This window comes from Epinephelus lanceolatus, chromosome 12 (assembly GCF_041903045.1).
Source record: "Epinephelus lanceolatus isolate andai-2023 chromosome 12, ASM4190304v1, whole genome shotgun sequence".
NCBI classification, from domain to species: domain Eukaryota; kingdom Metazoa; phylum Chordata; class Actinopteri; order Perciformes; family Serranidae; genus Epinephelus; species Epinephelus lanceolatus.
In genome coordinates, this window is record NC_135745.1 from 39,927,302 (window position 1) to 39,950,084 (window position 22,783).

At 44.2% G+C, this 22,783-nt stretch overlaps 1 protein-coding gene across 5 annotated transcripts in view; it reads left to right on the plus strand.

Moving 5' to 3' along the window:
* The window catches only part of mib1 (MIB E3 ubiquitin protein ligase 1), a 60,709-nt gene that overhangs the window by 12,820 nt on the left and 25,106 nt on the right, over positions 1-22,783 (plus strand). For all 5 annotated transcript variants that reach the window (XM_033650197.2, XM_033650198.2, XM_033650199.2 and 2 more), the window contains exons 5-12: positions 294-360; positions 785-989; positions 2,000-2,183; positions 3,463-3,607; positions 3,731-3,864; positions 4,717-4,824; positions 4,987-5,184; positions 5,320-5,471. In XM_033650197.2, the coding sequence (XP_033506088.1) occupies positions 294-360; positions 785-989; positions 2,000-2,183; positions 3,463-3,607; positions 3,731-3,864; positions 4,717-4,824; positions 4,987-5,184; positions 5,320-5,471 (1,193 nt within the window). The remainder of the gene's footprint in view (positions 1-293; positions 361-784; positions 990-1,999; positions 2,184-3,462; positions 3,608-3,730; positions 3,865-4,716; positions 4,825-4,986; positions 5,185-5,319; positions 5,472-22,783) is intronic.

The following is a 22,783-nucleotide window of genomic DNA, read 5'->3' on the forward strand; positions in this document are numbered from 1 at the left end:
AGAGGAATGTTTGCTCTGCCTCATGCTCATCTCTGCCCTCTAACTCTGCCACAGTGGCTGCGCATCTGAGTCATCACAAATGATACGAAGCCTTCTCTTTGTAGCAGTGTAGTGTTTCATTGTCCTGCCTTACCCTTAGGGCACTGATTTTGTTAGTATTCTAGGCGACTACACTGACGCTACAGCTTGAAGTGTGTAAATTCTTTGTTTCATTATTCATGATCATCATGCCCCTCCTCTAATGGAAGTACCCTGGGTAATTATCTAACCCCCTTTCCTCTTTTCCCTCTCAGTCGGATCTGAAATGTGTCCAGGATGCAAAAGGAGGCTCTTTTTACAGAGACCACTGTCCGGTTTTAGGTAAGTAAGCCCATAATCTGTGTCCACCGTCATTATTGCACCAATTCTCTCACCTGTCGTTCTGGTGCAGTGAATTCAAGGGCATTAGGGGAGTTTTACTTGTAGTTAATGGGGTTTGGCCACTAGATGGCAGCACTGCACAATCACTTGGCTGCAAAGCCAAGAACAGGCCCAGGTCATGCAGTTACAGTATTCCAAGAATTCCAGGAACGAATCGTCTCTCTGGATTCAACTCTGCAGCAGAAATCCCTCATTTGGTTTGATAGTGTCATTATTCATAGATTGCAGCACTTGTGTTTTGTAGGACTATTTTTTACAGCTTTATCAGAATTAAAGTCAAAGCAAAACTAGCGCCATTTTTCAAAACATTTTTAGTAATGCAAATATTATTATGACTGTACTTAACCTTACCTTCATCTCCCAGGTGAGCAGAACGGGAACAGAAATCCTGGCGGTCTCCAGATTGGAGACCTCGTCAACATCGACTTAGACCTAGAGATCGTTCAGTCCCTCCAACATGGCCACGGCGGGTGGACTGACGGCATGTTCGAAACGCTTACTACCACCGGCACAGTATGTGGCATCGATGAAGATCACGATATTGTCGTCCAGTACCCCAGTGGGAACAGGTGAGCCTCTAATGGACTGGCTCGGATCTTTTTATTGGCTGCCAATAAGTGGAACTAATGAAATCTCTGCGTCTCATTACCGTCGTTTCCCATGATTTGAATTTTATATAACCCCTTTCACCTCAACTCAGTCAAAAGCCACCGAACACTTATATACATCTTCACCAAGAGATGAAATGATGGCTTGTAACACTTGAGAGAAGAGACTCTTTAAAAATTTGTGGTCAATTAGTAGTTAAATACTGTGTAATTTAAAAAGTGGGTCTTCTTTGCATCTCAAAGGGGAAACAGACAACTTTTTCCCATCCTGGTGTTTTCAAGTGGAATTCATGTTAGTGCCGCTGTTGCAAAGACAACTGGATTGCTTTTCGTTTTCCTCAAAGCCGAACAAGTGCCGCACTTTCCCCAGTTACTTTGGCTGTTACGCCGTCCACCATTTCCACTACTGGAGATAGTAACTCGAAAGAACTTGATGCTCTTTGGTATCTAGAAATGGCTACCGGTGGCTAATGGTAAAACAAAAGCACTATTCTCTTCCTGGTTTTTTTTTTTTGTTTTGTTTTTTTGCGCAGTGGTTGATGCACTTCTTTTGCGCCAGAAATTGAACCTTCATTTTCCTGTGAGATTGTACCTGGTGGCAGACAAAATTGCATAGTGAAAGCGAGGCTAACAGAGAACCAATTTGAATGCCTATGTTGTCTTTATTCTGTAGCAATCAACATTGACATCATAATGACAGGTTAAAGCAAAAAAACGTGTCTGTTTCCACTGACCCAGCCCTAATTTCCACCTTAAGTGCTAATTTTCAGTCTGCTTCTAGTATCACAATAGTAACATAAAAATGTTATCTCATGACTGTCTGGCATTGATCATTTAAATTTGTTTGGTTTACTTAATTGTAGCTTGCAAATCCCCAAATATTCCATGTGTACATTCTTGGTCCGATGTCATGTTTTATGAATTTTGGGTGAATTAGAGTTGTTTGAATGCATTAATTTCTGTATCCTCAGATGGACATTCAACCCAGCAGTGCTGACAAAGGCCAACGTAGTACGCAGTGGTGAAGTAGCAGCCGGTGCAGAGGGAGGCAGTTCCCAGTTCCTAGTGGGAGACCTGGTCCAGATTTGCTACGACATCGACCGCATCAAGCTGCTACAAAGAGGCCACGGAGAGTGGGCTGAGGCGATGCTACCTGTAAGAGTCTTAAAAAAATGTTCACACTCATAAACTGCGCATGAATGATTTCCAGAAATATGTAGAATAATTTTAGAAATGCATCTGTGTAGATTTATTTCATTTATCTGGGTAGCACAATGTCACATGAAACTATCCACCGGACTGTAGCTGTAGAGTTGTGTGGAGACAAACAGTCTTCACATCTAAACCAAGCTCCAGTGGATCATTTCATATAAACCTGACCAAGAAAAACCGGTGGTATTTTTGGTTTTAGAAAATGTGAGAAAATCATTGCAGTTGATATTGGCACCAGGCATGTGTGTATGTGTGTTTTCTTTATCTGAATTTGACTTGGACCTCATCACAAGTACACAATTTGTATGCAAGAGCCTTCTATAAATTAGACTCAATTCATCTAGCTGTGTGCAATTTTCTGCTGTTCCCCTCACACTCAGCCGTGCCAGTCCCTCATCCTCTTGAAAGAAATGTTGCAGGATTACTAACATGCAGAGACACGATTCCTCCCCTCAAATCACCCTGTGGCTGTGTTGCTGCCAATTTTTTCGTATTTATCTTTGTTTGGTCTGGACACGACTTTATTCTTCCCTTATTATGAAGTTTGTTCATTGGTGCCCAGCACGCCTTAGGTTATGTAACGCCAGTCTACTCCAATATGGCCACTTGTCCCTGCCAAACTGGCCCCCCTCAGCAGCTAATGAGCCTTAAAACCCTGAGATGGGTTGTAGCTTTGATCACTAACCACGGCTGTTTGTCGCTCGCTGCCGCTTCTACTGCAGCAGTCCCCGTTATTGATGGCATCCTCCAGGACAGCCCCAGACCCGGCTCGACAGACTCAAAGTGCCTCTTTCTCATATAGCCAAGATGGAGATGATATGATTCAAAATTGGAAAGCATTTTGCTCTGTCCTCTCTGTATTGCCTGTATAGATGAAGAATAGTCTAGCCAGTAGAAGGGTCTCCTCTTATTCTCATCTTTTTTCTCGTATGCGTAAATGTCCTTGAATAACAAGAACACGGCTTAAATCTGTAATATTTAGTTTTTTCTGTCTGTTTTTATTTTGCAGCAGGCCCTGTATCTGCTGCGAGCAGGACAATTGCTGTGTTGAGCTGGTGTTTTCTCCTCTTTATCCTTTCCTCCCTCCTCTCTCATTTTTTGCTCTTTCTAACAATCTCTCTCCATCTTTCTCCTGCCACTTACAGGCTCTGTTACACAGAGTGTAGCCCAAAGACACCAGCCCTCCATACACTAATGAATTTGTCGCAACATTTACCAACAGACCCTTGGCAAGGTGGGCCGTGTGCAGCAGATCTACTCTGACAGTGACCTGAAGGTCGAGGTTTGTGGAACTTCTTGGACGTACAATCCTGCCGCTGTCACCAAGATTGCGCCCTCTGGCTCGGCTGTCAGCAACGCCTCCGGAGGTGTGTATGAACAAGCACTACTGACATAGAGAGAGTGTCATCTTAGCTTTTTGTCCTCACTTCTCCCTGTTCTCTGACACCTACATGCAGTCACTTACTGATGTTATCTTCTTGTTTGGCCAGAGCGTCTGTCTCAGTTGCTGAAGAAACTATTTGAGACTCAGGAGTCTGGAGACATCAACGAGGAGCTGGTAAAGGCAGCAGCCAATGGAGACCTGGCCAAGGTGGAAGACATTCTCAAGAGACCTGATGTGGATGTAAGTGCTGAACATACAACATTATGATATGAGCTGCTACCAGGTTCCTAGATGGGTTTTTGATGAGCATCAATTCATTTTGCCATTCTGTCTTTACGAAAGATCTGAGTGCATTGATAATTGGAGCTGAAATATCCCTGGCTGTGCTCGGCTCTGCTCTCAGTATATTGAGGAAGCTGAGAGTCTCCTAGGAAAGGGCTCTGAGATCCTCCCACTCCTGCACCTCTCTCAATCTGAAAAGCATTAAGGCTGGGCCCAGAGGAGACACCAAGGAGCATTGGTGTGCACTGCAGCACAGACCAGATTCACTCTTAAAATCAAGCCGAGATCTACAAACTCAGTGTGGTTGCAGATTGCGTTCTGACACAGGCTAAAGGCCAAGGAAAACACCTGTTTGCCACAAGACAGCAGCCTGCGCCCTGTTTAGGTTATGAGAGCTGGTTACGTCAAGTCTGCAATACTGTCCTCACTCAGAGAGCAAGAGAGAGTGAATGAGTGTGTGTGTCAGCGGTGAAGGCTGGCCAGATGCCCTACTGCCTTTCAGTGGAATTATTTGCTTAAAGCTGAGCACACTGAGCTTGGCCAAGTGATCCGCCTGCCAGGACAAGAGACGTCTCGAGACTCCCAAAGGAGTCCACATTAATATTTATGCTCTGTGTTTTTGCAGTGCTGCAGTTGGTGATGAAACATGCACACACAGCCGTGCATGCACACGCACACATACAAACGCTTAAACATACCCTCACCAATCTCTGAGCCCCTCAGGTGAACAGCTAGTTCAGTAGATGAACATTTAAACATGAAACATGAAACTGACATGCACCCGTATTGTCACTCTTGATGTGTTGACAGGTGAACGGGCAGTGTGCTGGACACACCGCTATGCAGGCAGCCAGTCAGAATGGTCACGTAGATGTCCTAAAGCTGCTGCTTAAACATAACGTGGACCTGGAAGCTGAGGTTTGTATAATTAAATACTGCTACATTTCTCCTCTCTCACCTATACTCTTACTTAACACAAAGGCATCTTAGCCTATGTAAGTGCATTTCACTATGTAGGAAAAGAAAATGCACTCACAGACATAACACTGAGTCATTATGCGGGTGTGTCATTATATTCAGGACAAAGATGGAGACCGGGCAGTGCACCACGCAGCCTTTGGTGATGAGGGCTCTGTCATTGAGGTGCTGCAGAGGGGCGGTGCTGACTTGAATGCCAGGAACAAGCGAAGGCAGACTCCATTACACATAGCTGTCAACAAAGGCCACCTGCAGGTGGTCAAAACCCTGCTGGACTTTGGCTGCCACCCCAGCCTCCAGGTATCTATCACTACGATTTATTTATGTATTGAGAAATGCTTTGTGACACAGTCCAGAGTAGAGAGGTCGTCTCAGGCAGGGTTTGAATCCCAGATTAGTACGAGAGTAGTGACTAACATAAGGTTTCCCTTTTAGGATTCAGAGGGGGACACACCCCTGCACGATGCCATCAGCAAGAAGAGAGATGACATGCTGTCAGTGCTGCTGGAAGCCGGTGCTGATGTCACCATCACCAACAATAACGGCTTCAATGCCTTGCATCATGCTGCCCTGCGAGGAAACCCCAGGTATGAGACACTGTCCTGTTGTCCTGTTAGATGTCACACCTGCTTGGTGTCTACAAGGGACCAGGGCATGTTGAAGTGGAATCTGTGAAACACTGTCCGTAAGATCTCAATAAATGTCATTCAGTAGATGAGATACAGACATGCTGAATCCCCATACTGTCCACACAGTGAATTCATAGATAATGAGAAAGGTGAGAAAGAATTATTACTCATTTGACGCATTCTGATTCCTTCCTGAATGATTCAGCATTTATGCACAAAACTCCGTCATTGTAAAAGAGAGGGCTCACACAGTGCAGTAAAAACTGTGGAAATCATATCTTCAGAAATCAGATTAGTGGCACCTAGAGATCGTACCAGACTAGACTAGCCATGTTTGGATTAGTTAGACTTGAGTATTAAATAATAACTCAGCTGATGCAGAATTTGGTTCTGAATATCTATTTCAGTTCAACTTAAACTGCTTTAACTCAGGGGAAAGAACATTTCAGAGCGTTTCTATGATCAAGCCATGTCAAACCTTTGAAAATATTAATCAAAACTAAAACCACTAGACTTCATTATTTGCTTCGTAGCAGCCAGAGGACAGAGGCCGGTGGCAGAATCACTGATCTGTTACTACTAATCCGTTACTTAATCATCCGCCATTGGAATGAAAGATGTGTGCTCATCACAAGGGGTGTAACAGTACACAGAAGTCACGGTTCGGTTCGTACCTCGGTTTAGGGGTCATAGTTCGGTGCAAGTTAGGTACAGGAGAAAAAAACAATGGCCAAGGATATGTTTCTTTTCATTTATTATGAACAGACAGTAGTGCAAGTGTTAAAGACAGACAGAATCCTCCTGCTGGTTTTACCCACTGACAACTTTGGTTTCTATGCTAACTATTTTCATGATAAAAATAAGGAACATTAATATTTTTGAATTACACTGTACGAACACTGAACGCTTTTTCAAAAGGGAACAACAGGTCACAATAGGCTATACAACTGAAAAGCATCGGTCATATTATGAAATGTAAAAAAAACAAAATAGATAGAATATTAGAAAATAAAGCTTTGTTCCACCATGACTAAATTTAAACATTCAAAGCGCCCAAACATGTATCACCCTGGCACTTCTAGGTGATGATGTCAAATGTGCCTTAGTATGTTGGATGTATTTACATTCACATACCCTACAACGGTGGAGCAACGTCGACACATTTCCCTCGTCTTATACACAACTCTTTCTCCAGTGTTGTAGATGAACGGAAACCTGCAGCTCTGGTTTTTGATTTCTGCTCGCCATAGTGTAACTGATTCACATGCTAATTCGCTTGTGCTACTGTCAGCATATGTTGCTAACGGCGTATGGCTAAAAGTTTCTGGGCAGCACTTGCACCTATGAATTTTGGTTTTGCATTGCGTGCATCAGTATACACACTGTGTATTCTTTGTGCGGCTGCGTGCACTGGACTGTGACCACCAGACCTTGACGCAAACCTTTACAGCTCCACTCATCACCCACAGGCCTAAACCAGGAGATGGATTATGTTCCTTCACAAACATGAACAAATATAAACTTTGATTAACTGGCAGAGCTTCCTGTCCTGGCATCAGGAGTCTATAAAAGCACGGCACTTAAGAATCTTTATTTATCTCACAAATTGGTGTATGTGATGTAAATATCAATTTTCAGTCATGATTTATTTTATCGTGTTCCAAGGAAAATATGCAAAACGTATAAATCAAAGTCACAGATTAATCATCTTTTTGCAGTGTCTCCCAAACATGTTATGTAATACACTACTGCAGTCTTTTGGGATGTTTCCCCTTAAAATTCTCCAAAAGTTGAAAGCAGTTCTAAATGTAGAATAAATCAGCCACTCTGTGTGGATATTTAAGAAATTCTTCCACAGATTCCACTTCAATTTAAAATTAGTTTAAAACCATGAAACCTAAATGAAGTTTAATTCCAGTAGATCACTGATCACATTTTATCCTGCTATAAAATTTGCTTTGGGATTTTTCAATTTAGTTTGACATTGATTGAAGTTTGAAGCGGGCCTATAGGCTTCATCCATCTCCCCAGCAGATGGTATGGTCTCAAATTGACATTAGACTACCTTTGAGGCCTTGAAAGCATCTGTCTTACATTGACTTTTTTTTATTAGTGTAGTTAATAGCCCTTGAAGTTCATTTGTTGTTTCTTTTTGGTGTTAAGCTGGTCCGTCACCGTGTGTTGTGAGCAGAGGCTGGCCTGTGCAGCAGCAGCAGTTCGCCTTGTCCTTGGCCATAGCTATTTCTGGCTGTAGGAGGTTACTGCTCCACTCTTGGCTTCTTTATTCCTGTCTCTCAACCATGAGCGTATTAAAGATGGCTCAGTGAGACGGCTGTCTGTATCAAGTTGATCATCCGAGGTCTCTTAAATTGATGGACATTGACGGTACAGGGTCAGTGTTATAGTCTGAAGCGATTTCTAGAGAAGTTAACAGCTGCCTCCCGTGCCGAGCGCTTTCGATGTGTACTTGTATGGTTGCGCATAAGCGTGGTTATCCCAGGCTAAATGTCATTCCCCTTCACTGGCATTCATTCATTTGGCATGAGGACAAATGGAATTGAGGTCAGAGGGCTGTGGAACACCTGCCACCTGCCACAAGCCTGGCCAGACCCAGCCCTCCACCTCTGGCACACTGCAGAATAGATTGTTTAAAGCCAAGGCCTGTTTCCTGTCTTGTACAGTCACCAACTGATTTGTAGATTGACTTCGACAAGAATAATTACGTAAAAACAGAAATTGTTGCTTATCAATGCTAAAATTTGTTGTCTCAAATGTATGGGCAAATAGTTAAATAAAATTCAGATTGTGGGTGAAGGATTTATTTTCTTTAAATGTAACAACAATTATTAAGTTAATATTTAATGATTATTAAGGATTTTTCAAAAACATAGCACTTAAATTGCATTGCTTTATAAAAAGATCAAATTATGTGGAAATAAAAATGAACAAATAAAGACGCCTGTGTATATGAACAGAAACAAATGTGCAGATAGACATAAAGAGTTTAAAATAATTAAAGTAAGTCTACAATTATGTGTTTTCCTCTTTTTATTTATTGATTTTTCATTTAAAAAGATACAGAACTAGCTCTGGCCCGATCCCCTTCAGCAGGCCGTTCCAGAGTTGATGATCCCTGAAAGTCTATAATTAAATGTAATTATATAGATAAGGGTCTATCTGATAAATCCACGTTTTAAATCTTTTCAAATTATACCCAATAAGTGACAGAAAAATAAAAAAATCAAACACACACAACACACAAAATTGGCCATATGGTCAGCAGCAGACTTTGTAGTCGGTGAGGGAAGAAATCTTACAAGGCTACTGTGTTGTCTTTTATTGCACAGCTTTTAAATTTTCATGAATAATGGTAAACTTATTTAGGCAAGGTCACTGACTGGCACAGCGTAAGCAAAATTGTTTGCATTATAAATATTAAAATGTGACGGGTGTGTGAAGCGTACATGTAAACCAGTGTCAGAATGTAAAGAGCAGAAAGGTGGCCCGCTGTAGGACTCATTGATTTAGCGGCGAAAAGTGCTGGAGTACAGTATTTTCTATATCGGGGCTCCTGTTGTGTTGTGTGTGCGTTGCTTGCTTCAGTCCACGCTCTGTCCCCTTGCCTTCAGAGAAACGAAGATATATGTCGCCTTCTCCAGTCTGCCCATTTACTTTTATTTCACGCTCGAGCTCCTGCAATATCGGGGAGACAGTCCACAAGTCCTAAAGCCCTCGAAAATCTCTCCCTAGGTTGAAATGAAAGTACCTTGTCTGGTGTGTTTTTAGTGGAGAGGCAGTTGTTTCGATTGAGTGCTTAGAGGAATTCCTACCATAGAATCATATTTCAAAAAAGTGCCTTGGACGACTGTCATGAAGAAGTGCTTGGAGTTGGAAGTTGATCGGAAGCCCCTCGGATGAAGGATGTGATATGTAGCCCCTCTAGTTAATGATTGATGTTATTATTGCTTCCTGATAGTAGGTCCGCTCTCCCTCCTCGTGTTTAGATTGAGCACCAGCACAGAATGTCCTGGCATACGTTGCTTAAACAAGTCTAATCTATAATTTCTCATCAGTACAATTACAATACCACTCATGTTAAATAAGAAAAAAAACCTCAGCTTCTGTTAGGCTTTTCCTTGTAAGTGATGTAAGTTATCAACATCAAATGCTAGCTTTTGGGCATCAAGTAGAGAGTGTGTCAGAGTCCCCGGTGTGTGTGTAAGTGTGCCTGGATGTTTTAAGAGCGCGCGTGGGTCTTCCAGCAGTGGAAAGAAGATTGAGGAAGACACATAGGAAGAACCCTGTGGGTGACAGATGAATCTTTCAACTTGGAGTCCCAAATACAGAGACAAATCAACTCTACCAACAGGGGTGCGGCAGGAACTGGGGAGTTTTACTATATTTCACCTCGTTCATTACTCACACGCACACCACTACACAGTGTAAAGGCGTTTCCTCATAAATTAGACCTAGTTGTTAAGTTTTACAGTTGCCACTAAATCGAAAGTGCTGTTAACCAGTAGTAATGTGTCCAGGAAAGGGTTTTTCTCGGACATCCATGTTGTGTTTTCTCCCTGCGTGTGTTTACCGCAGCCCGAGCCTGCAAGGGGAGCCTGGCTCATCTCTGTGTCTTTCCCTCGGGCTGCTCGAAGCCAGTAGTTGCTACAATACTGTAAACAATACGATTAATAGCCCATGACTCATAAACGGGCTCCAAACAAGCCCTGCAGCGGCGGTCTGTACCCTTTTACGTGTCACCTCCTTGTAATATTTGCCCTCCTCTCTCTCTCATATAGTGCTCAGCTTTCTTTTAATACGGCAACATACAGGCAAACCCCATATGGTAATCAAGGGCTTTGCAATCATTCACACTGAGCTGCAAAATACTGTATTCCCAATATAATGTCAGTACTAATAGGCAGCACCATAATGGTGGTATTGTAACAGAGATTACAATTAGATAGAAAATAGTGTTGTGGGCCCACAGAGACAAATCTGCGAAATGGGTCAAATGTTTGCATGTCTAGGGGCTTGCTGCTGCTGTTCTTCATGGCTGCCAATGATTGAATTAGGTGTTTCACCCTCTCTCTTGCTCATTTCAGACTAGGCTAATCAAGTCAGACTACCATAATTGAGTAAGCTAGTGCCTCTTACATTACCCAAATAGATTTCATGGTTATTGGTCCAATGGAAAACACTTTAAATTCAAAAGAAATGCAGAATGCAGTGCTATTTACAATTAATTTAATAAATGATTTGAATACCCACAACTCAAATCAGTTTGAGTAATGAGAAAAAAATTGATAAATTACAGCTTTTAGATCCATTTCGGAACAGATAATTCAGGATTGTTTTTTTTCTATTTTCTGAGCTTTACAAAAGGTCAGTTTGACGTAGCGTTAAGCACCAAATTAGGAAGGCAAAGGAAATAAAGAGACTAGGAAAGGAAGGTGGTCAGGAGACACGGCGTGAAGGGAGTTTGGTTCGATCTGCCTGTTCTGCAGTAACAGAAAGTGAATGTGTGAGACTGTAACTGTTTGCGAGCAGTCTGTGATTTGTGCGTTCAGCTCCTGTCCTCTCTAGAGCATCTGGCTCTCATCTACCCCAGCTTGTCCAACATCACTGCAGGAGGCTACAGGGGAAGGAAGCCAAAAAGAGTTTGTGTGTGTGTTTGTGTGTGTTGTACAGCCTCTAAACAGCTATATATTGCCCCCTTTTAATTTCTTGCCCTCTCATTCTTTAGATCTTTTAACAGTGCTGTTGTGCCCGTGCTGAGCTCCTTTATTTTTTTTTTCTTTTGCTTAATCCCACCCACAGTGTAATTGACTGTTAGTGTCCAGTTTAGAAGGTGTCTTTGCGAGACAGCCGTACATTTTCACACAGACATGTGAGTGCTGTGTTTCTGAAATAGTGCGCGCTGCACGTCCGCCCTCCTGCTATTTTTGAAACAGCCATTGATAGTGTGTTCAGAATATCAATCCCGTTGGAGGCAGAGAGGTAACACTCAGTCAGGAAAGTGGACCATACCAAAGTTTTGAAGCTGGGATCGGTTTCTTTATTGGTCAAAAATGAGACAGGTGTAGCATTGAACATGACAGTTACTGAACTCTTCAGATGTTGTCGGTGGAGGAAAGCCACAAGCCAAGTCATCGTTAAGAGGTGGTCCGCTGCCATGACAGTGATTGTGTTGAAGGCATCACAGCAAAAGGAGCTCCTGTAGTCATCAAAGCATAGCTACAGCTGGTTGAAGGGGACCAAATCCATTCAAGAGGTGATTTGGTTCCATTTTACCAGCTTTAGCAAAGCATTGTGGAATCACCGTTTCAGAGACAGACATGTAAACTGCTGTGAAGTGAAGTGAAGTGTCTCAGAGGCTCTGCTGCAGTCAGGCTTTATCCAGAAAGAGCCAGAGAAACATTAAGCAGAGAAAGGCCATGTTGCATTTAAACACCTTATTAAAACCTGAGATGTGGCTCATCACACCATGTCCACTAGTTGAAATGGACAATGCTGTCTCCTCCTCTCCCCTGCTTTTTCTCGTGCCTGTTCACCTTCACCCACTCCGTGTGACACACATTACATTTAGCACACTGCACCCCATTTACCACCACACCAATAACACATAGGTACAGTTGATCAACCTTACCTAACTTTCTCCTTTGCTGCCTCCCAGGCAGTCTATTTATCCTGCTCGCTATCTTTTTAAGTTTTATGCTTGCCCCCTCCCAGAGAGTGAGAAAAATTGTTCCCTGAGAAAAGGATAATAATAATCTGTGGCAGTGCACTTGAGTCAAATGTCCTGGAGTCATGAAGCAATTACAGGCTCTGACAGATGGGACCTGCTGCAAGCACGCTGCCGCTGCGGTCACCGAGACGGCCAACAGACAAATGCAGAGGCATAACCACATACACAAGCTCTCTCGCTCATGCTCCTACAGCAGCACTCTGGGGTGTCAAGTCACAACATTAATTTAAACCAGTCATTTAAGTCCTAGAGACTGATTTGTAGTGTAGAGGGTACTGTTTGAACAGTGACTGAGGGCAGATTATTTTATGTCTCTTTCGGGGCTCTACAGAAGTACAGTATTGTAACATTTTCAGCAAAAATTGATCCTTGTGCTTTTACCAAAAATGATCACAGTAGCACACATGAACAACTTTGATTGTATTTGTATGTATGTGTGCCTAAAGCTGATGGTAGTTGTAATCAATCATAAGCTCAGTAGTGTAGCTGTCTTTCTTTTCTTTGTTCTGTGATCATTTCCGCTCAATCTTTGCATTAAGATACAGTTAAGTGACATTTATGTGGCCTTTTTTCAGCTATCATTGTCATTAATCGTAATAAATGTTCCTTTGACACCATTTTGTAAGGGGAATATGAAACATAGGTCAGCTGTTCTAATTATTGACTTTTCTGCCAAGGCACAAATGAGCTTCTCAGAGTGGCCAACGACAGCTGAGTGATACACGGCACTGCTTGTAGACAGGATGGAGGTCAATATAGGGCCAGCTTGATATGGCACACCAGAGGCAGGTCTATTTGTAACATACACATGCACATTCATGCTTGCTCACTTACACACACTCAGTCACTCAGAGTCAGGTGGCCAGGCTGCTCACCTCATCTGAGGGCCATAACAGGGCAAAAAGCAGGGGGGGCGACAGGCACTGAGCATTTGATAATGTCAGCATCTGCTGTGTTTGTCACTCAGACAGCAGGTCGTTTCTATTGAGGGCCTGGGAGAAACATGCAGTGCAAGCCATGCACTCCTACACGCCTCTGATGTCTTGACAGAAAAGAGAGCTAGACAGAATATCATGCAGATGGCTCTGAGTGGTGGCAAAAACTGAAAACTGGAGCCTAGAAATGCAGCTTCCACTGTGATTCTCTCCTCCAAAAACATTAAAAAAAAGATTTTTGTATTTTGGATCTGCACTAAGGTGGAGCTTTCTGTTCAGGAAATTTAAGTCTGACTTTTGTTTTATTTTCGATAGATCAAGTCCAACGTTATCAGAGTGAAACAAGGAGAAATATTTATAGGATACAAACTATTATTTGTGTATGACTTGAGTATGTTTCAAGCAATGTCGGTAAACTCGGGTAAAAAGAATGGAGATTGTCAGTGCTGGTATCAGACAGTCGCGTCACCTCATCTTAAATATTTCTTTCATTGAAGGGGAATAGAGTTAGTAAGCCCCACACTAAGCATATTAATCAGTTCAGAATGAAGTGTCTTGTATTTCATTACAATAGAGCTGTCGTACTACAGTGGCATACGTACACTTTGTCATTGCTCCACTGCGGGAGAAATTTTGTAGGCACTGATACATCCCAGGCTGACGCATCTAACAGCATTGTAATTAAGGGGAATAAAATCTAATTTTATTAAGAAGCAATTTAATAATGCAGGTAGTGTATCTGTTGAGTTGTGTGGTTTCATCCTAGGATGGCTGTTAGCAGTGTAGGTTTGGAAGTTTATAATTTGTTCATCAGAAATCAAATAGTTATGATAATGCAGAGATGGTTTACTGGCTTGTGATAATAGTCTAATTTGCTCCACGTTTATTTTATTTATTTTTTTAATGTGTCTTTTTTAAGCGAGAGCCAAAATGCAAGGGAAAAAAATACAGTATATGCAGTGTGTCTATATTAAAGGGGTTTAAAGAGACGTGAACCTGAGCTAAAACTGGTACAGGGATTGTCTATGATCCAAGCACAGGCCAGAGAGGGGGTCAGAATAGGTGAAAGTGCTAGATATGAATAGCTAGCCATGCAAACTACTCCCCACCTCCCCCCTCGCTTCATCTCTCTCTGTGCCTCTGTCCATATTCTGTTGCCTTTATTTGTTTGAAGCAGTCAACAATTGGAATCAGCTGACAGGCCAGAGTTGACTCTGATCCTGCATTGTCACTTTTTGATGGTCTAATCTGACTGCCATGCAGCCCAGCAAAGCATTTGGCAAGCATAGCAAACGTGAACAATGAGAGCAGGAATCAGGGGAAGGGAGGGGAGCACGGGGCAGCCGGGTTGATGTGGGGTGGGGGTGCGGATAAGGGCAGCGGCATAAAGGGAGGACAGTCATAGTTAAACACACAAGATTGTTAACACGGAAGCCATATGATACAGCAGTAGGATAGAGGCAGCTTGTGGCAGCAGCAGCAGCAACCTCAGTCCCTCTTCATTTTGCCTCCTCAGCAACTATTTCTTGCTCTTTCAGTTGCATGTTAAAAAAAAAAAAAAGCCAGCAACAATGGCAGAGTTTTGGTCCAATTCACCTTGCTTTCCTTCCCCCCCTTGAGCCATGTGGGAGCACTGGAAAAGATTATGGTATTAATGGTCAGGAGCAGCTCCAGCATACCACTCACTGCTCGCTGAAGTTGGTTCTAAGTTGCAGCTGGCTGAATTTCAAGGGCTGTAATGCAGTAAAATCACCCAATAATGAAAGGAGGCCCTGTTCATATGGCGATGTCACAAGGCGACCGTTTGCCCATAGTTGGTGTAGGTGGCTAAAGTGGTGCGCTGAACTCGCTCTGCTGACAGATCAAAACATGATTGCTATCATTTTATGCTAACTTACGTAATTGTCCAATGAATTGTTGGCATATCTTGGATGAGAGGTTTTTATTGGCCAAGTCAGCCAGTTTTAGAAAGCAGTAAGTTCCCTACAGCGAATATTGCTGCAGTGAGACTGCCCAGAGACAGTATAGCTAATGTATGAGCCTTACCACTCACATTCATACTCTCTCTTTTCCTCTCTCTCTCTCTCTCTCTCTCTCTCTCTCTCTCTCTCTCTCTCTCTCCCTTTCTCTCTCCCTTTCTCTCTCTTTCTCTGTAGTTTGCCTGCTATTTTCTCTCACACCATGATCACAGTCATATTAACAATCTGCAAAGCACACACATATCCTCAGACACTGCTATCCAACATCATTTTCCCTGAACGAGGACTTGCACCTCACCAAGAATACATACTTCTTTACATTCCATAGCTATCATATGTTCATATGGGTACATAAAGAAGTATGTACACCAGGGAGGTAATCTTAGGTATTAAATATTCTCACCTTTCGCCAAGGTCAGGAAGTTATGAGCAGAACATTTTTCCACACCGTTCTCTCTCCCAAGTATGGTAGTCTGCACCGTAAGGTGACTTTGAGTGTAAATTCAGTTCAACACTCAAGGCTTTCCTTTGGTTGCCATGTAAGGCTGAACAGTCAGTCCCCCCGCCCCTGAACATAACGGAAGTTTTGCAGTCCATACCATAGTCGACTGTCCCGGTGACCCCCGCTGTCCTCCAGACAACTGGGAGAAACCAGGAGGATCAGGGGGAGGAAAACAGCTTCCTTTTTTTTTACTGCAGTTAGACGGTGGTCTTGTTCTCTTTCCAGGAAAAAATGTTGAGGAGGTAGATAAAGGGGCTGGGGAAAAAAGGCAGCAAGGGTGGGATGAGTTTTCTCCTTGATAGAAAGTCCATGGAGTAAGGCGCCTCTGTGTGCACCTTGTCTTGTATGATGATCATCTGCTGTGGACCGTGTGTCCTGGGAGCAGGGGTGCACCTATAAGCTGATTGGCCCCGCTGACATACTAAACATTTTCACTTCTCTCCTCCCACTTCTCTTTCAGTCTGCCTCCCTCACCGCCATCTCGTTCTCCTATTTCACCCCCCCTTCTATATCCTTAGTCCTTTCCTACCTCTCACTTTAACCAGTATGTAGCCCTCGCTTGCCTGTCCCCCATCCCTCTTGTGTCAGCAACGTCCCCAGTGGCTAGCCGGAGCGCTTGCTGATGTTTGAAAACGAGGGTGATCCAAGTGGAACAGGAAGCTATTGTGAGCAGGATTTGGGCTTTAGGCACAGAGGCAGGCCATAGGTCACATGAAGGCGCTAATGCCCACTCAGCACTTGTGGATTGGTCCTGGCTATACCCCCACCCACCCCCACCATCACCACCCCCCCTCTCTCTCTCTGTACCTTGTTCCCTTTCTTCCCCACACGTAGATCCCTGTTTTTAGGGTCATCTTTTCTCACTTCCTTTTTCCTGTGATCAAACCTCACCTGTCTGTGTTTACAGAGAAACCTGCTGTTCTGTTGCAGAGGGGGTGGAACAGATCAATAACCATTTGCATGGTGGCGAGAATTGTTCAGCAAGTCTCTAATGAATCTTTGCCCCAGACCAACACATTCCACAAGTCGACACTGCCTCCAACTACGCTTAGCTAGCCAGCAGGCTGGGAGCTGAGGCAATGGGTGTAAAACGAAATATGGATTAGGGAAATCTAGCCTAGGTTTGAGTTTGTATACTTGGGCGCAGAGAAGTGAATAAATGGGAAAATTGGTGCAATGTTTTTGCAGTGGAAGGGTTTGGAATAGCAATGAGGGGAGGTTGAACTGTAGGTGACAGTTGGTGGATGAGCCTGGTCCTAAAGGTGTGACGTCCTGTTTAGGAAATGTCACAGCCACCCGAGAGGGTGAACAAATAGGAGAGAGAGGGGGTGAAATTCCTTCCTACACACAGCGGGATGGAGGTTTGGAACGTGAACCAGCGAATTAGCCTGGTGGTTGTTGTGTCTGTTCTGGTTTGGGCGATAGCACTGCAGTACTGTGTGCCCTGCATGCCCTGCCTAGCCTATAGCAATCCGTTACAGAGAGAGAGAGAGAAGAAACTGGGTTACTACCCTAAGTGCTGTGGGTTCAGCCGGTGACACACATCTACTCAGCCAACCATTGCTGCCCAATATCCCCTCCCGCCCATCCTCACCTTCCCCCCCCCCCCCCCCCCCCCCCCCCCCCCCCCCCCCCCCCACCCCACCCCACATCTGTGTTAATACACTTCTCACAGCTGTGTGCCGTCAATCCGCTTTTCCCCCCGTTCAGCACTCCCGACCTGCCCGCTGTTCATTATTCTGATGCTTCGTCATCCCTCTGGTCGCCACATTCCATCCTTCCGCCCCAATCAGCCAACCTTGGACTTAAAAGTGTGATGTGTCCTCAAACTTACCTCCCATCAATTAAGAGTGGCAGTGACCTCCCCCGCCCCTCAGTTAAAGTGAAAAGTGGTCTGGTAAGACCACCAAAAACAGAACCAAAAAGATAACATTTAAAAAAAAAAAGACAAAACATTAAAAGTCCCAGTAATTATAGTATCCTTAGTCATGGTGACAAAAACATCTTGGAAGGTGTCGGACGCAGAGGGCAAATTGTGCATAAGGGAATGTCTCTCCACACCGGTGCAGGTCTGAGTTAACGAGTCCGTCATTAGATAGCGGCAGGGCTGCAACCATGAAGCCTAATGAGCCAAAGAGCTCTGCTGCTGCAGCATGTCCGGCCAGTGCCAGGAACACAAGAGAGAGAGGGAGAGAGAGAGTGCAAGACAAGAGAGGGAGGGAGGGAGAAAGAACAAGATGAGAGAGATAGAGTGGAGAGTGCAAAAAACAGGGCTAAAATCCATGTGGACCATAGCAACTCCCCAGCCTCCCTTTTCCCTGCTCCATCTCCTCCTGCATCCTCTTCCTCTTCATACTTTTTTCTTTTTATAAAGCCTTTATTTCTTCCCATCTTTTGAGACAAGAGAAAGAAGAGAGGAGGAAAAAAAGCCCAAAGGTGGTCTCTGGTTAAGTTCTGTCCCAGTGCTGCTTCTGCTGCAGAACAGTGCATTCCACTCCCCCTTTCGACTACGCGACTCACAGGCAAACCATGCGGTTAATAACTGATCGCATCCGAACAAGAGAGAGGGAAGAGACAGGACAGGAGACGTCAAGGCCTGTCAGGGGTAAACTCCGTCCGAAAGCGAAGGAAGAGCATATATTACCTGTCAGATCAGTTTCTTATCTGAGCTGCTCCTCCTCTCTTCCCCTCCTCTCCTCCTCTTCCCGTAGTGAAGAGAGCCATAATGACCTAGAGAGCGCTCCAGCTGCTGCAGCCATCGTGTGTGCCGGGTGCACGCCTGACTCGCTGAATCAGCTTCTATGATTGGGGGGAGGAGGGGTGGTGGCGGGCGGGTTGAGTGCCAGAGTCAGGGAGGGGAGGAGGGGGAAAGGAGAGAAAGCGGGCATACACACACACACACACACACACACACATGCACACACATTCCCATACAAACACAAGTCATACCTTTAGAAGAGGAAGACGTAGAGCTGACATGAAGAGCTGCCATTTGAAAAAAAGGGGAGGCAGAGAGAGAAGAGGGGGAGAAGGAGGGGTGAAAAAAAATCTGCAGCACTCTCCTCTCCATCATGTGCATTCTGAGGGAGAGAGCTGGGAGGATGCCCTGGTCGGTGGAAGAGGCAGAAAGTGTACCAACCGTCCTCCCACCCTGCCTTTTTTCTTATTCCATCGACACACACATAGCCCCAGAGCTTTATTCTGCTCCTAAAATGCGCTTTTATTATTCAGTGGAACTTTATACAGCAGCTTAGAAGAGGGAGTTTACTGAATGTTTGAGAGCAGAATTGTGATGGAGGTATTTAAAAAAAGAGGTGGCTGTGCCTCTGCGGTAGAAGACAGCTGTACTTTTAATAGTCCCTCGCGATCCATGCAAATTTGATTACCATTGTCAGGGACTAGAGACGGAGGATATTGCAATATCTTTTTGGTATTTTTGGAGTTTGCATTTTTTTGTTTTTGTTTTGCGCTTGTGGATCTTCAGTATGCAGCTCATGCATTCTTGATAGTGCATCTCCAGGGTCACCTTTTTACCAGGAAAAGATCAAGTAGAGATGCTGCTGCAGTGTGGAGGGCAGAGAGCACAGGAAGAACACAGTGGCAGCAAATTAGGGACACGAGGTCAGCCAGCCAACGGCTTCCTACCCCACAGTGCGGAGGGCTAAGCTGAACGGTTAGCACTTTGTGGGAAGCCAAGCATTTGAAGCATGCCTCGGCCCCTGTTGCCGGGCTGCTCCTGTGTCTTGTCTCACCACCTCCCTGACCATATTTAGTCAAGCAGTGCAAAAAATAGTTCCCGCTCCGCTCCACTCCACTCTGCTCCTCTCCTTGCCTCACCCCCCTCTTTCTCCCTCTCTTCCATATCCCCCCCTCAGCAACTGTTGGCCACAGGCTCCGGGAAGCCTCCCCTACGGCTCCCTGCCTATCGATTCCACTGGCCTGGAAGGAGAGAGGAGCGTTAGGCCAGCTAGCCCTTGCTACCATTTGCTGCGCTATTTTTAGTAGCTCCAAATAAAGTGGTCTCTCGTGCTTCCACTTGTATATTCTTGATTCTTCCTCCCCCTCCCCTGCTTTACATCCTTCACCACCAACTCCACCGCCTCCTGATACTACCCCCTCACTCTTTCTGTCCTTTTGACCCCCCCCCCCCAAGTCTCTATCATTCTTCTTTTTAAATAGAGCTGGAACACGCTGCTTATGGTAGAGCTTCCGTCTGCTCACCTCTATACTTAGAATAACTGCATATCCCAGAAATAAGGGAGAGGGAAAGGGTGAACGTGTTGCGCAAAGAAGTGTGGAGGGTGTTAGACAGCAGGAAATATTATTGTGTTTTCCCATTTATTTATTTATTTATTTTTACTGCTGTTGGCAATGCAGGGAGACAACTGGCAGCCTCACCTCTGAGGCACTGAAAAGTTTGGGCTGCTTTCTCTCCTTTTTGAGCTCTCATTAATTTTCAAGTGTCTTTTTCAAGCTTTCCCGAGGCGCGGCCACTGAAGAATCTGTTTAATTAGTTGGTCTCATCACGGGGCACATCTATACTGTACGGAAGCAATGTCCTCTGTGCCCTCCTATCTTTTTCCACTCTTTCGTCTTCTCTCCTCTTAAACCTAAATGACAGTGCGCAGGTCTCCTTACTTCCCCCACCTGCATTTTAACTGCAGAACGCCCCAGGAGGTGTAAGCCAATGTTTTCTCACACCAACGCGCTGTTTAAGGCAATCATATGGAAACCAGACTGTGGCATTTGAGTTGTAATGAATGAGATTGCGAAAACTCACAAACACCCTCAATACAGCGTGAACATTTGTCAAAGTGTATTTTCATGAGCCAGAAAAATGTCACGCAATTCTCTGTCCCTTGATTTGATAAGCCTTTTAACAAGCTCCCAGACATTCTGCCCCCACTTTCAGTTATATCTCAGGCCTCTTTCATGGTGGAGATAATTCTGCATAGATTTAAGTGTGCAATTTAATTAATGTATTGTCACTGCAATTTATAGCTTTTCGATTACATTATCTTTACGGCTGTTACAAGAATTGACCATTTGCGAGGCAAAATGGATTCCAAGCTAATGTGTCTGCTCAAAACCTGACCTTACATGGCCAATCAAAATGCACAATTGCAGCTAGATAAATGGCAACTGGGAATGTCCACCTGTTATTGCCCTGCAGTCTCTACATTTACACACCACTTTTGAATGTTACAGCCAGCTATGATTTCCTCATAATGGAACTTTACGCGTACTACTTGTAAATTTGTCATGTGCATTTGCACTTGTAAATTTTACATGTGCATTTGAACTTGATGGTGTACATTAATCCCCGACTCAGCAGGTTAGGGTTTATAACCGCCCCAACCGAGGATGCCCTTGTGTGTTTTTGTGTATCCCCTCAGTGGGTCTCCACCCTGCCTGTTTCAGCCACCCAACCCACCAGTTTAATCTCAATTACATCCCGACATCCCATCTGCCCCTGAAACTCAGCAGCACGGCTTACACCTTCCCTCCATGATGAATAGCGCAGGGCTGAATGTTTAGCTGAGCAGTTAATCGATCAATAAGAAAAGGGTCGACTAATGGATGTGCTTTCTTTCACTGGATGAAGGGGTGAGACGTGTTGTTCTCCCCTGCAAGTACTGCTTAAGGCATATCTCCATTTAAATTAAAAATAATAATAAAACAGATTGGTGTCAGATTAGCAATTTGCATGTTTTAATGATGCTGTATATTGTTCAGAAGATGCATTGTGGGTGGAAAAATGTGTTGAAAGAGAGTAATTATACGCATATATTGTCTTTGTAAAACTTTTCTGTGGCCTGGAGCAAGTGTGCAGGCATTACTTTTCTTTATTTATGGTCGAAAAAAATGAGATATTAATTATAGCTGTTACACGTTTCTTGTAGACATTTTAATATTTGAAGCTATTTGTTTCCTTTTGTTATATTTATCGATCTTTGATTGCGTTTCTAAATCACCCTTGGTGTTCTGAGATCACCAAACTTTTGATCAGTGTTTGACAAATAATTTCGGGTTAAACACATCTATCTGGAAGGCCCGCTGCTGGATAGTCAGCCAGCAAAGCCTGTGTTTGGTGCAAGTCAAACACTGCACACTGGCAGAAACACACAGTGCCCACCGTGAAGAGTGGCGGTGGCAGCATCATGCTGTGAGGATGATTCTCTGCAGCAGGCTTCTTTCTGATCAAGAATTTGTGGCAGGGCTTTAAAGTGGCTTGTTTTTTCGCGGATCTCGTGCAACATAACAGAGTTTGGGCAGTGTTCACACGTCGAGTCAAGGCTGTAATTGCTGCCAGAGCTGCCTCGACTAAATATTGACTCGCAGGGGTGAATGCAATCAATTATTTTGTTTTTTTTATTTCTACTTAATTAAGATAATTTTTTTTATCAAATTCAGAAAGCCTGATTGCTTCCACTGTGATTCAGAGTTAAGCTATAAAATGTTTTTTGGGTTCTTTCAAATGATGGTCCCCTCTCAGATTGAAAAGTTTTGTTCTGGTAAACTTCAGGTGGTGATGAGGCTGTTTGAGGGTTTTTGTTTTTTTTGTCTTTTTGGTTTTTTTTTTTAGCTTCAAGGCTGCTGTTGAAGTCTCGGCCGGTCTTTCAGCTTGTCTTAATTCCTCCTTTCTGTGTGCCTGCCCACCAGTCAACATCATAGAGGGATTAGAGCTATTTCTAATGAGTCCAGTTTGTGCTTTTTGAGTAAATCTCCATGCTCCTCTTCCATCAGCCCGGCTCTTCCTTGTGCTGACTTTATATATCTCGTCAGTTCCTCTCCTCTCCTTCCCCCACAACCCCCCTCTCCTCTGCCCCCCCCCCCCCCCCCCCCCCCCCCAAATCCTGCCCCTCCCTCCTCATCCCTTTACACAGTGCATCATTTGAAGAGGTGAGGCTGTTGAGCGCTTGGAGGAATAAAAGTGATTTATGAATGGGCCAACCTACCTGGGTGCTGGAGGGGGAAGCCAGTGGCAGTCAGGCTCTCTGATCCAGCAGCCCATTGTTCCCTCCAGCCTCACTGCAGGGGAAGCTCCTCTGCCTCTCCTGCCTCTGATCTTTCGCCGTGCCTTACTGGCGCCGCATGTAACCGTTAAG